Source organism: Haliotis cracherodii, unplaced genomic scaffold, assembly GCF_022045235.1.
Source record: "Haliotis cracherodii isolate W230 unplaced genomic scaffold, xgHalCrac1.p SCAF_4, whole genome shotgun sequence".
NCBI classification, from domain to species: Eukaryota; Metazoa; Mollusca; class Gastropoda; order Lepetellida; family Haliotidae; genus Haliotis; species Haliotis cracherodii.
In genome coordinates this window covers 10,706,552-10,719,715 of record NW_027266297.1, presented here as the reverse complement: position 1 = coordinate 10,719,715, position 13,164 = coordinate 10,706,552, and the positions used below count along the sequence as shown (strand labels likewise).

Genomic DNA, 13,164 nt, shown 5'->3' with positions numbered 1-13,164 from the left:
TTAGGATTATTTTCTTTGAGAAAGTGATATAAATATGCACATTCCTATTGATTACTTGGTTTTTACTTCTGAAAAACTAAATATGGATATGATAGACCATCAGCTTCGAATACAACCCACAAATGAAAGCCCCTGCTTGATATCACTGGTATATTGCAACAAGCTTTGAATAAAATATATCCAACTTACAATTAAGTAACATTTGTGTTATAAGAAGAAGGTTCCGAACTCCGGCATGTAATACTGTTACATACATACTACTCAACATTTGTTTAGGACCAAAATAGTCATTTTTAGTCAATGATGTGGTCTTAAGCAGATGCTGTACATGTGTTGTGCATAACAGATCATCAAGATCTATTGGAGGTCTTTTTCGAAATGATGTTGATGAATGTTTGTATACTTCAGAAAACAGAACGTCATCTTTGGATAATTTGAAGGAAGAGCCAAAGTTCACCTTCCTGGCCATCTTCATCATCACCATCGTCTCGTCCGTGGGCATCCTGGTCCTGGCGCTGATTGTGGGGCTCTGCTTCAACATGCTGATCCAGAACCATCACATCAAGTACAACGCCACGCCCCAGGAGGACCTTGACATCGACATTGAGAAACTGCCACCCAACATGTCCTACCATTTGATGAAGGAGAAGAACCGACTCAACCCCAAACTAGAAAGTCTCGAGTATCCGCGCAACGACATCATATATATCCGTGATATAGGACAGGGAGCCTTTGGTCGTGTGTTTAAGGCTAAGGTGCCCAATTTGTTAGAAAATGAAGACTGCACATTGGTTGGTGTTAAAATGCTTAAAGAAGACGCATCGGAGGACCTTCAGGCTGATTTCGAACGCGAAGCATCTTTGATGGCGGAGTTTAGCCATCCCAACATTGTGAAACTTTTGGGGGTGTGCGCTATCGGCAAGCCGATGTGTTTGTTGTTTGAGTACATGAGTAAAGGCGATCTGAATGAGTTTTTAAGACTGTGCAGTCCCGAGCACTTCATCACTCAGTCTCGCTCTCTGACAGACTGCCAGGAAATGGCCAATCTGGACACAGCTGACCAGTTGTACATCTCCACCCAGATAGCGGCTGGGATGGTGTATTTAGCTCAGAAAGGGTATGTTCATCGGGATCTTGCCACTAGAAATTGTCTCGTGAGTGAAAATTTGATTGTGAAAATTTCAGATTTCGGGTTGGCAAGGAGTGTTCATAGTGTTGACTATTACAAGGGCAGCGACAATGACGCTATTCCTATCCGATGGATGCCGTTGGAGGCTATTCTTTATAACAAATTCACTGTGGAGTCGGATGTGTGGTCATTCGGTGTTGTACTGTGGGAGATTTTTTCATTTGCGTTACAGCCGTACTACGGCATGACCCATGAAGAAGTGGTGAAATATGTTAAGGATGGGAAAATCCTCGCTCAGCCCGAAAGTACTCCTGTCCCTGTTTATGAGTTAATTAAAAATTGTTGGAATAAAAAACCATCAAGTCGCCCCTCATTCCAATCGCTTCACAAATCTGTATGTTCCTTTTATGAAGAGTGCTCAAAAAAGAAAAACTTGAAAGTGTCGGTCTGAGATTTGTGATGGAGGGTAACCATCACAGACTTTATCTCAATCACGATTGATGTGATTCGGACTCGAGGGATACGTCATCATTATTCCCAACAGAGAACTAAGACTCACTTTGACCTTCGACCAATCTCATGAAGACATATCATTTTTCCAGCGCTTCATCGAATCATATATATAATTTTCATATTTCCCAGACGACGTTACCATGTTTCCATGTGATTTATAAGGAGTGTTTGTTCTCTGGATCCTCACAAGTGGGACAAGAAATGAACATTACATTCAAATATTCATATATGGCACCTCAACCGACGACAACTTTGACAGCTTGTGATATTTCATATAGAGATATTGCGGCTTAATGGCATTTTAACTATGAAAACAATGGCTGAACATTGAATACAACAAAATCTCACAATTTAAAAGAATACCTACATATCTTTACACATATTTTTCTCTAAGTTTCTATTTATGGTAATCCCAGATTGACATAAAATGGCTGTCAAATTTCATCTTTTGCCAAAGCATAATAATTGTCTTGAGAAATGAACTTGTGAACATAAAAGGCTTTGTAGAGTGACGAAATACGGAAAAAAGTTAAATGCAAAGCAGATTTAGGCTGCCATTTATTAAAGTTTGGAAGAAACTGAAAGGTGGGCTAATGCATCTACAACAGCTGAGCAACATGGAGAATCTAGAGAATGTGATTGGTTGATTCAAATCCCATGTGACCAATAAGGAAGATTTGGTGAAATTTGATTGGCTGCACTATCTCCTCTTCCCAGGAAAAGGAAGTCTGCAGCAAATCTTGCTGTGGTTGCTGAGTATTTTAACCGACCAATGAGATATCTGCAGCCTTGTGTTTGGTTGTAAGATATTAGAACTGACCAATGAGGAAGCTATATTTGCCAGGGTGATATCCGAGACAGTGACTCTCTACTAATGAATTGTGATTTTGTACAGATTGTTATTAATGTTGTGCCTATCCGTGTGGAACCGCCTTGGAGTCCATTTTGTATTAGTTCAAGGTCAACAACTAATGATACCAAATATGGCGATTTCTGTCAGTTGATGAAAATGGGAAGAGGAAGAAACAAGGTCTTTTATTTAGATACAGAAAACATATTTTTTGACAGTTGGTATTTCTTGTATGTTACCATGGCATCAGTAGAACTATATAGACAGGGTTGGACCAAAGTTGGACTTATGGCACCAAACCTCCTTGGCTTTGGTGTATAAACTGGTTGTTCTCAAGAAACATCTTATTCACACTTTCAGTGCTAAATAAGATCAAAATTCAATTATGTTCTATTCATTATTTGGATTGCAGACATAATCAGATCATATCCTTGTTGTTAAAATAAAACACATATATAAAAAATAAAGAAATAATGTTTTTAGGTTTTATTTACATGACAAGAAATAATTCCTCAAAGAAACAGAGAGCCAGATCTGTGATCCAAGTAATATAGACTAACATCTAGTCTCTGAAATGAACATATCGTACATAAAAAAACAGTTGTTCAGTTATCTTAATAAAAATATAATAAAAAGGAGCCCAGTGACTCTCTTCATTTTCAGATACTGCATTGATCTAGACTTGCCAAACATTATAGACTTGCATGGGCTGTATTTGATATATATTTGTGTCAGGGTCTGTAAGACAGACTACAAGTAATATGAAAAGGTTGTTTTTAGAAAAGACTAGAAACAGACTATATTCATCTTAAAATCACTGGGTGAAGTGTTTCAGACAACTATTGGACCTATTGTTTATTAGATAAAGAATCAGGACTAATCACTTTACACAATAAAGAAATTTCATTTTGGGCATCATTTTGAACAAAGCATCGACCATGCTTTGGTGAGAATTCATTGTTATCCATAATGGTTAAAAAATATTAAGAAAATTGTTAACACTTGAATTGTGACATGTTTTTTCCTTTTATTTAATTTTCTTTTCAATATTAAAATGAAACAATATTCAGTCATCTTGGTTCCTAGTATCTTTGGCACTAGTAATGCATCGTCTTTCAACCCTTTCCTTCAGTCTGCAAGCTGCACTGAGACAGTCTTGTGGTGATGGACATCTGTTTTGACTATGTCAGAACAAACGATACCCAACACCCTTGATACTCAACAACCTCGATACTCAACACCCTCACAATTGTGTCACATTGGTCATCAGTTTTTTTAATATATTAACATATCACAACAATTATAGAAACAAATAAGGTCAAGGTCAAGGTCAAAGATACTTATTTTGCCAATGGAGACTTTCAGCAATGAAACTCAACATTGTCTGTTTAGGTTATTGTGTAAATAGGAAATATTGGTGCTCAACCCTGTCTTAAATTACGATCTACAGACCATGAATTTCAAATTCTCAAGATTTAGTTACATTGTCATGTGAAAAAATAATATGCTGCAAAAAGAACTGGATCATAAGTAGTTGCCTGTACTCCAAAAGATTCCATTTCTGTCACCATGGTAACAAATCTTCCCAATTTCCAGCAGTAATGATTGCTCCCTAGATTTTTGTGTCCACGTTGTTTCCACGATGATATGTGCATGTGCAACAGCTGTACAATAGCCGCAGTTAGTATTGCCTTCGTTATTTATTATTTGTATATGAACTTAGTGCTGACTTTGAGGACAAATTTGTGTTCAGTTCATGTGTCCTAAAATACGTTTGAAGAGATGGACCTCTAGATGCCAGCCTTATTGTGAGAGCTGTAGACCTGTGTTAGTTGTATTGTCACGTATGTTGTGTTCACTTAAACATACCTGTAATGTTTGGTATTACTTAATTAAACCAATATACACTTAACAACTGTCTTCTTGTGCTTGCCACATGGCTTTATATTGTACTGTCATGTAACAGTGGGATCTTTCGTGCTCTGATACAAGATTTATATACAATTTTGTGATTTTCTAGTTTTTGTAGTGTCCGTTGTTGACAGGTTTTTAGATTCAATGTTTAACTTATGCAAGTCACAGTATGACTGAAATATTGCCGATGTGACTCACTCTTGTGCTTGTTGGAGTGCTGAAGACCATGGTTTAATTCTCTGCATGGTACAATGTGGGAACCCATATCTGTCATCCCCTGCTGTGATTTGCTTGATTATTGCTAAAAAAAGACTGCAACCAGACTCACTCACACATGCTGGTGCCTGCCTGAGTGGATTCGAGTGTAGAATTCCCTTACATTTGATGCATGTCTCACTGTGAATGACAAAACTATCATGAAATTAGTCCGATCCTAAATACGAGAAAAGTTTAAAAGTGTGTAAGAGTTTAGTAGCACAACATGTGTGATTGCCACTACTGCTTCCATGATAGACAGTCTAGTTCCTGCAGATGAAGCAGTGATGGCTGTCTAGTTCCTGCAGATGAAGCAGTGATGGCTGTCTAGTTCCTGCAGATGAAGCAGTGATGGCTGTCTAGTTCCTGCAGATAAAGCAGTGGTGCTGTCTAGTTCCTGCAGATGAAGCAGTGATGGCTGTCTAGTTCCTGCAGGTAAAGCAATGGTGGTCGTCTAGTAAACATGTAAGTCACATCACAGACTTAAAATATTCATTTCTGGACCAGACAAACCACGGATGTATAATGAAATAATATGTCTGTGGACAAACCAGTGGTTGACAGCATGAACACCAATCCAAGGTGACAAACAATCTGTCCAGCAACACACTCTTGCAATACCCGTATTAGCCACCTAGCCAAGCATAGGGTACTGAAGATTGAGCTATTATCCCCCTGCAGTACTTGAATGCGCTCATTCACCTATCATTCAGATCATCTTGAGTCATTGTATGAGATGTTCGTCCAGAGATGTACAACCATCCCTGCCCAGACGGTGCGCACTTGACATTAAATAAAATCAATGGATCCAATGCTCTATCAACTTGGGTATGTGGGCTATCTGTGTCTCTGATTACAGGGTTCATAAAGTCTATGTGGTATCTGAGAACCACGGAAATGAGCTGATAGAACTCAGTGTAATGGGCTAAGATTGACTGAACTCATTAATCTAAATTTAAATGTTTGTGCAGTAATATTTTCAAAGGGTTTGAAGCAAGCTACTTGACTGACACCTCATGCTGTTCAGGTGATGAAGCTGCAATTTCGAGGAGCTATTTATTTCAATACAGATATGTTTTTGAAAACCAGATGAGGAAGAGGTGAGGTGAGATGAAATGGGGTTTAACGTTGCGTCCAAGATTATTGGGCTTATATAGTGACGTGCATGCACGTGTGTGTGTGGCTGCTTGTACTAGTCCGGACTGATGCCGATTTATAGTGCTAGCTCACTGAGATACCATGCCGCAGTTTAACATGAATACCCCACTCGGACACAGTATACTGACTCCGAGCCGACCAGTCCTTGTTTTAGCCCCTTAATGCCGAGCGCCAGACAGGGTAACAACAGGTACCATCTTTTAAGGTCTTTTGGTATGACGCGGCCTGGGATCTAACCCCGGGACCTAGATGAGGAAGAAATGGTATTACATGATTTCTGTTGTGATTATTTCCTGACATAGCCGACATGGTTACTTCCAGCTGGACAGCCTATCTCATTGGCGAGTGATCCTGTGAGGATTCTGGGTAGAATAGATCCCCATAACCTGCATTTTTCGTAGGAGGTGACTAAATTGATAAGGTGGCCAGTCTCAGTGACCTGGTTGAACAATGTGTCGTAGTACTTAAACGGCATAGGACACATGTTCATTATATCAGTCAGTGTTTGTGCTGGACCAGATTTGATTATTTATAGGCCTCTGTGAAATAGCTGGAATAAGTCATGGCCCGGGACATCAAATATCTGTACTGTGGAAGGAAAAGATTAGTTCATTGTCCTTGTACCTGCTGTGGTTAAGTGAATCTGATAATGTCCAAGATCCAGGATATCGTGTAAACAGCAAGACGAAACTTCTAAAGTGTGGACACCGTTTATTGCAGGCAGTAGAAATGAAGGAATGTATGAATGTACATGAATATGTACATTTATACAAATGATTTCAATGTCACTTTATTATGTTTAGTTTTTTTCATTGGTATAATATTGAATAACATAAATATTACCTAAAAAACGTACCTCTAAGATACAACAGCAAGGTATTCATTCTCTGTTTGTCCATAGCATCACAACATGATTCAGTTCATTTACTCGAGATGTATCAACCTGGATACATGATCTGTGTACTCCTTTGCCGCGTGAGATGATTCATATGATTGTCCTTCAGGATGCAGGTTCTGGCATCGATGTTAACATATCTGCATGTCCCAGGAGGATCTGTCCAGGGTTCATTCAACTTCGTTCTTCTTATTCACGATACTTCTACTTGCCATGATATATGAACATGCTCCCTCTTAGCGATGTGATGAAGGTAACGCGCACCTGGGCAGCTGCATTTCTTGTGCAAGTAACTCTTGGCAGATATCTCTACTATTTATACCTTACGCTGTATAGCACTTAATGAAACATAGATTTTTTGCCACAGTGTTATGATAATTAATAGCCTCTTGTGTGTTAACAGGATAAAGCCATTTGCTCATGTGTAACAATAATCCCATTTTAATGTTGTGCGGCACTGTTGTCATCAGATTAAAGTTTCGAAAAACTTGGTGCTTTACTTCTAAGATTTACTTCTCAGTTAACTTACAAGTTGATCATCCTTACTTAATTGCAACAATAACCCAAGTTAGGCACTTTAGTCCCAGCAAATTAAAGTTTACTAACAAATCTTAGTGCTTTACTCTTACCTCTTTATCCATAACAAAAAATTGTTTACTCACAAATTTAACTTCCTACAATCTTACATGTCCACCATTGTAAGAGTCTGCGATCAAAAGGTCCAAATTGCTTCAGTGATTCGAAATATTCGATGTCTCAGTCCCTAGGCGTCAGTTATGGTACAACTGGGTTTTTTTATAATCGGTACCGGTCCAACACCTAGAAATATTCCTGATTGCAACATTAAACAACAAGCAAGCAAACTTGTAGGCATACGGACAGTCTTTTAGTGTGTTCATGAAAAATATCTCAGTGAGAGGCTGGCTTGTAAAACCTCATAGAGTGAGAAAGTTGGGTTTAACCTGCTTCAAACAGTAGTTCAGTTATATCATTGTGTCACATTAAGGTGGAAAGCCTGAAGTGATGCATTTCTCAGACGTTAACCTGAAACCTCAATCATATCAATATTTAAAATTTTGCCAAATAGTGTTGATTTTATAAGTACATGTAAAACAAAATCTATTTTCAATCAAACACAACATTTGATCTTTTTATTTCACTCATGCAAAATAAGGGCGTGTCATCCATTAAGCAATAAATAAACTGGCCTTCCAATGACCTTCAAAAAATATTTGTCATGAAAGTGAAATCCAAGTTCCCAAAACTGAACAACACCACTCTTAATGTGGGGCATGGGTGGCCCAGTCATCAAAGATGCTGCAATTTGCTGTGCAGTTTGTCAGCATCCTGCCCATGCTTGTGGGATTTCACAAAAAGTGTTAAACGTCTGAGACCTGCATCTCTTCGGGCGTTCAAAATTCCTCCCACATTTAGCTAACACACCATGATAAAAATGGAATACTGTTTAAAGCAGAATTAAATCCCAACTCACTTAAGTCAAAATGTCTGCTGGCCCGAACAGTGACATCAGCAAGAAGTGAGGTGAAAAGGGGTCTAGCCTCATGTTCAAGATTATTGCATGTGTACATGTGTGTCTGTATGGCTGCGGATTAATGCCAGTTTTATAGTGCTAGCCAAGTGAGATACCATGCTACAGTTTAACATGGATACCCCACTCCTCCACATTATTCTGACTGTGAGCCAACCAGTCCTTCATGTTTCCCCCTTGATGCCAAATGCTTGGCAGGGTAGCAAGAACTATCATATTTAGACGGCTTTTGGTATGACACAGCCTGGGGATCCACCGACCTACGTCTCTCTGCACAGTCAACCTCTTTGAATATTCTGAAATATATGATATTTCTAAGGCCTTTGACATGTTATGTGAGGTCAAGCAATATCATGCCTCTAAGTTCAAGCAATAGTGTGTTTGTAAGGTCAAGAAAGAGTGTTATGTGAGGTCAAACAATATCGTGCTTGTACGTGTAAGCAATATTGTGTTTGTAAGGTCAAGCAAGAGTGTTACGTGAGGTCAAGCAATATTGTGCTTGTAAGTTCAAGCAATAGCATGTTTGTAAGGTCAAGCAATATTGTGCTTGTAAGTTCAAGCAATAGCATGTTTGTAAGGTCAAGCAATATTGTGCTTGTATGTGCAAGCAATAGTGTGTTTGCAAGGTCAAGCAAGAGTGTTATGTGAGGTCAAGCAATTGTGTGTTTGTAAGGTCAAGCAAGAGTGTTATGTGAGGTCAAACAATAGCATGTTATGTGAGGTCAAGCAATAGCATGTTATGTGAGGTCAAGCAATAGCTTGTTATGTGAGGTCAAGCAAGAGTGTTATGTGAGGTCAAGCAGTAGTGTCATGTGAGGTCGAGCAATAGCATGTTATGTGAGGTCAAGCAATAGCATGTTATGTGAGGTCAAGCAAGAGTGTTATGTGAGGTCAAGCAATAGCATGTTATGTGAGGTCAAGCAAGAGTGTTAAGTGAAGTCAAGCAATAGCATGTTATGTGAGGTCAAGCAATAGCATGTTATGTGAGGTCAAGCTAGAGTGTTATGTGAGGTCAAGCAATAGCATGTTATGTGAGGTCAAGCGATAGCATGTTATGTGAGGTCAAGCAGTAGTGTTATGTGAGGTCAAGCAATAGCATGTTATGTGAGGTCAAGCAGTAGTGTTATGTGAGGTCAAGCAATAGCATGTTATGTGAGGTCAAGCAGTAGTGTTATGTGAGGTCAAGCAATAGCATGTTATGTGAGGTCAAGCAATAGCATGTTATGTGAGGTCAAGCAGTAGTGTTATGTGAGGTCAAGCAATAGCATGTTATGTGAGGTCAAGCAGTAGTGTTATGTGAGGTCAAGCAATAGCATGTTATGTGAGGTCAAGCAGTAGTGTTATGTGAGGTCAAGCAATAGCATGTTATGTGAGGTCAAGCAATAGCATGTTATGTGAGGTCAAGCAATAGCATGTTATGTGAGGTCAAGCAGTAGTGTTATGTGAGGTCAAGCAATAGCATGTTTTGTGAGGTCAAGCAGTAGTGTTATGTGAGGTCAAACAATAGCATGTTATGTGAGGTCAAGCAGTAGTGTTATGTGAGGTCAAGCAATAGCATGTTATGTGAGGTCAAGCAGTAGTGTTATGTGAGGTCAAGTAATAGCGTGTTATGTGAGGTCAAGCAGTAGTGTTATGTGAGGTCAAGCAATAGCATGTTATGTGAGGTCAAGCAAGAGTGTTATGTGAGGTCAAGCAATTGTGTGTTTGTAAGGTCAAGCAATAGCGTGTTATGTGAGGTCAAGCAATAGCATGTTATGTGAGGTCAAGCAGTAGTGTTATGTGAGGTCAAGCAATAGCATGTTATGTGAGGTCAAGCAATAGCATGTTATGTGAGGTCAAGCAATAGCTTGTTATGTGAGGTCAAGCAGTAGTGTTATGTGAGGTCAAGCAGTAGTGTTATGTGAGGTCAAGCAATAGCTTGTTATGTGAGGTCAAGCAGTAGTGTTATGTGAGGTCAAGCAATAGCATGTTATGTGAGGTCAAGCAGTAGTGTTATGTGAGGTCAAGTAATAGCGTGTTATGTGAGGTCAAGCAGTAGTGTTATGTGAGGTCAAGCAATAGCATGTTATGTGAGGTCAAGCAAGAGTGTTATGTGAGGTCAAGCAATAGCTTGTTATGTGAGGTCAAGCAGTAGTGTTATGTGAGGTCAAGCAGTAGTGTTATGTGAGGTCAAGCAATAGCTTGTTATGTGAGGTCAAGCAGTAGTGTTATGTGAGGTCAAGCAATAGCATGTTATGTGAGGTCAAGCAGTAGTGTTATGTGAGGTCAAGTAATAGCGTGTTATGTGAGGTCAAGCAGTAGTGTTATGTGAGGTCAAGCAATAGCATGTTATGTGAGGTCAAGCAAGAGTGTTATGTGAGGTCAAGCAATTGTGTGTTTGTAAGGTCAAGCAATAGCGTGTTATGTGAGGTCAAGCAATAGCATGTTATGTGAGGTCAAGCAGTAGTGTTATGTGAGGTCAAGCAATAGCATGTTATGTGAGGTCAAGCAGTAGTGTTATGTGAGGTCAAGCAATAGCATGTTATGTGAGGTCAAGCAGTAGTGTTATGTGAGGTCAAGCAATAGCATGTTATGTGAGGTCAAGCAAGAGTGTTATGTGAAGTCAAGCAATAGCGTGTTATGTGAGGTCAAGCAATAGCGTGTTATGTGAGGTCAAGCAATAGAGTGTTATGTGAGGTCAAGCAATAGCATGTTATGTAAGGTCAATTAATAGAGTGTTATGTGAGGCCAAGGAAAGGAGTGTTCTGCAAAGTCCAGGTTGGAGTGCTCTGTAAAGTCAAGGAATGGAGTGTTTTGTAAAGTCAAGGAATGGAGTGTTTTGTAAAGTCAAGGAATGGAGTGTTTTGTAAAGTCCAGGAATGGAGTGTTTTGTAAAGTCCAGGAATGGAGTGTTTTGTTAAGTCCAGGAATGGAGTGTTTTGTAAAGTCAAGGAATGGAGTGTTCCGTAAAGTCAAGGTCACACAATAAAGCATTCTGTCAGGTCCAGGAATTGACCGGTCTGTGAGAGCAGCAACATAGTGATGATCTTGCCATTCTGGTTTCAGCAGTTGATCATGGCACTATTGTCCAACATGGCCAACATCATTTCCAGAAGCAAGAACCAAAATTGATGCCAACAGAAACTAAATGAATTAACAGGGACGTGGATATTTCACAACACAACCAGGCATGACAGCCTCTTTATGGAAAAACTGGAGGTCAGTTCTATATCTCCCTTATGACCAAAAAAATATATCTTGAAGATTCTGAATGCTATTCCCTTGACATCAAGTTTTCAACAACTTATCTTTTAATGCATGCAAGATGAATCTGTCAACTGACAGTCTAGAATTTCTGTCCAATTATCTACAGATGGTTCTACACTGCAGGAGCAAGTTGAGTTGGATGATGTTGGGATTTGGCATGATATTTTTTTATTTCGAGATGAGTTCAAATGTTGGTAGAAAGAATTTCAATATTATTGCAAGCTGTGATATCAGAGACAACCAAGGCTTCCGAGACTGATAATTGTCAGCTAATAATTACTGAGAGAAAAAAGATGAAGACATAAATTGGTGAAAAAAATGTTTGTTTTACTGAAATGACACCAAACAAATATGGATGCATCTTGTTGGATTCCACTACTAGTGTCTGTGAGTCTTGATAGGCCTGTGTGTTGTTAACGCTGTACTCAGTAATATTCCAGCTATATGACAGCAGCCTGTCAATAATTAAATCTGGACCTGATGAAGCACATCTTCCTGAGGCAAGGGAGTTACTATAAAAGTTCAATTTCCACCCTTGCCGATCTAGCCTGGAATTATGAAGGATTTTTTGGGCTGGACTAACGAGTCTGTGCATAGTCCAATCAAAATCGTGAAACAAAATCAACATCCAGTTCTTAAACTGCCGTGCAGATTTCGGTCAATTTACGGATTTGCAAAGCATGTGTACCGCCAGTTTAGTGGGAACATATTTATTCCAAATCTTTTTTCAATGTCAAACAGTTACAATCATTGTTTAACACTAAAATACACTGCCATATAACAATACATTGTACCCATGTGGGGAATCAAACCTGGATATTTGGCATGTCAAGCGAACGCATTAACCACTAGGATACACCAACGCCCTTGGACTGACTAGAGACAAAAGCCACAAACATGGATTAATTTTAAAATAGTTTTAATGAATCCCCAAATTGTGTGTGTCATCATCTTTCTTCTGCCTGTCATGGGTTTGAATCAATGCCAGTGTTTCTTGGTCTGTCAACTTCTTCAGGGTTTCAATAAAGTGGTTCGAGCATGATCAGAGTGACTTTGGGCTTTCCTCACACGTTCAGTGAACTGAAACCCTACTCAGGCTCTCTAGACTGGTGTGAGTTGGGATTTACGTAACTTTCAGCATTGTCCCATCACCCAACAAATGGGTGTGACACATTGTTCCCATGTCGGGAATCGAACCAAGTCCTTCAGCATGATGAATGAGGTGAAATTGGTTTCAACATCTCATTCAAGATTATTGCACTTATAAACAGCCTGGGCTTTCATGCTTCTTCATCTGTGGCTGCTTGTACTGGTCCGGATTAATGCTGGTTTTATAGTGCTAGCCTACTGAGATATCATGCTGCAGCTTTACATGGATACTCCACTCAGACAAAGTACACTGACTCCCCGCCAACCAGTCCTTGCTTTATGCCTCTACGCCTTTATGCCTCTATGCCTTTATGCCTTTATGTCTTTACGCCTTTATGTCTTTATGCCTTTATGCCTTTATGTCTCTATGCCTTTACGCCTTTATGTCTCTATGTCTTTATGCCTTTACGTCTCTATGCCTTTATGCCTTTAAGTCTCTATGCCTTTACGCCTTTATGCCTTTATGTCTTTATGCCTTTATGTCTTAACGCCTTTATGTCTTTATG

General features: G+C 39.3%; 1 protein-coding gene across 1 annotated transcript in view; it reads left to right on the top strand.

The window, feature by feature from the left end:
- LOC139478327 (tyrosine-protein kinase transmembrane receptor Ror2-like) overlaps positions 1 to 1,717 on the top strand; it is a 105,554-nt gene extending 103,837 nt beyond the window's left edge. The window contains exon 9 of the mRNA XM_071260751.1: positions 409 to 1,717. Coding sequence (XP_071116852.1) covers positions 409 to 1,580 — 1,172 coding nt within the window. The 3' untranslated portion in view covers positions 1,581 to 1,717. The remainder of the gene's footprint in view (positions 1 to 408) is intronic.
- Positions 1,718 to 13,164: the final 11,447 nt, after the last annotated feature.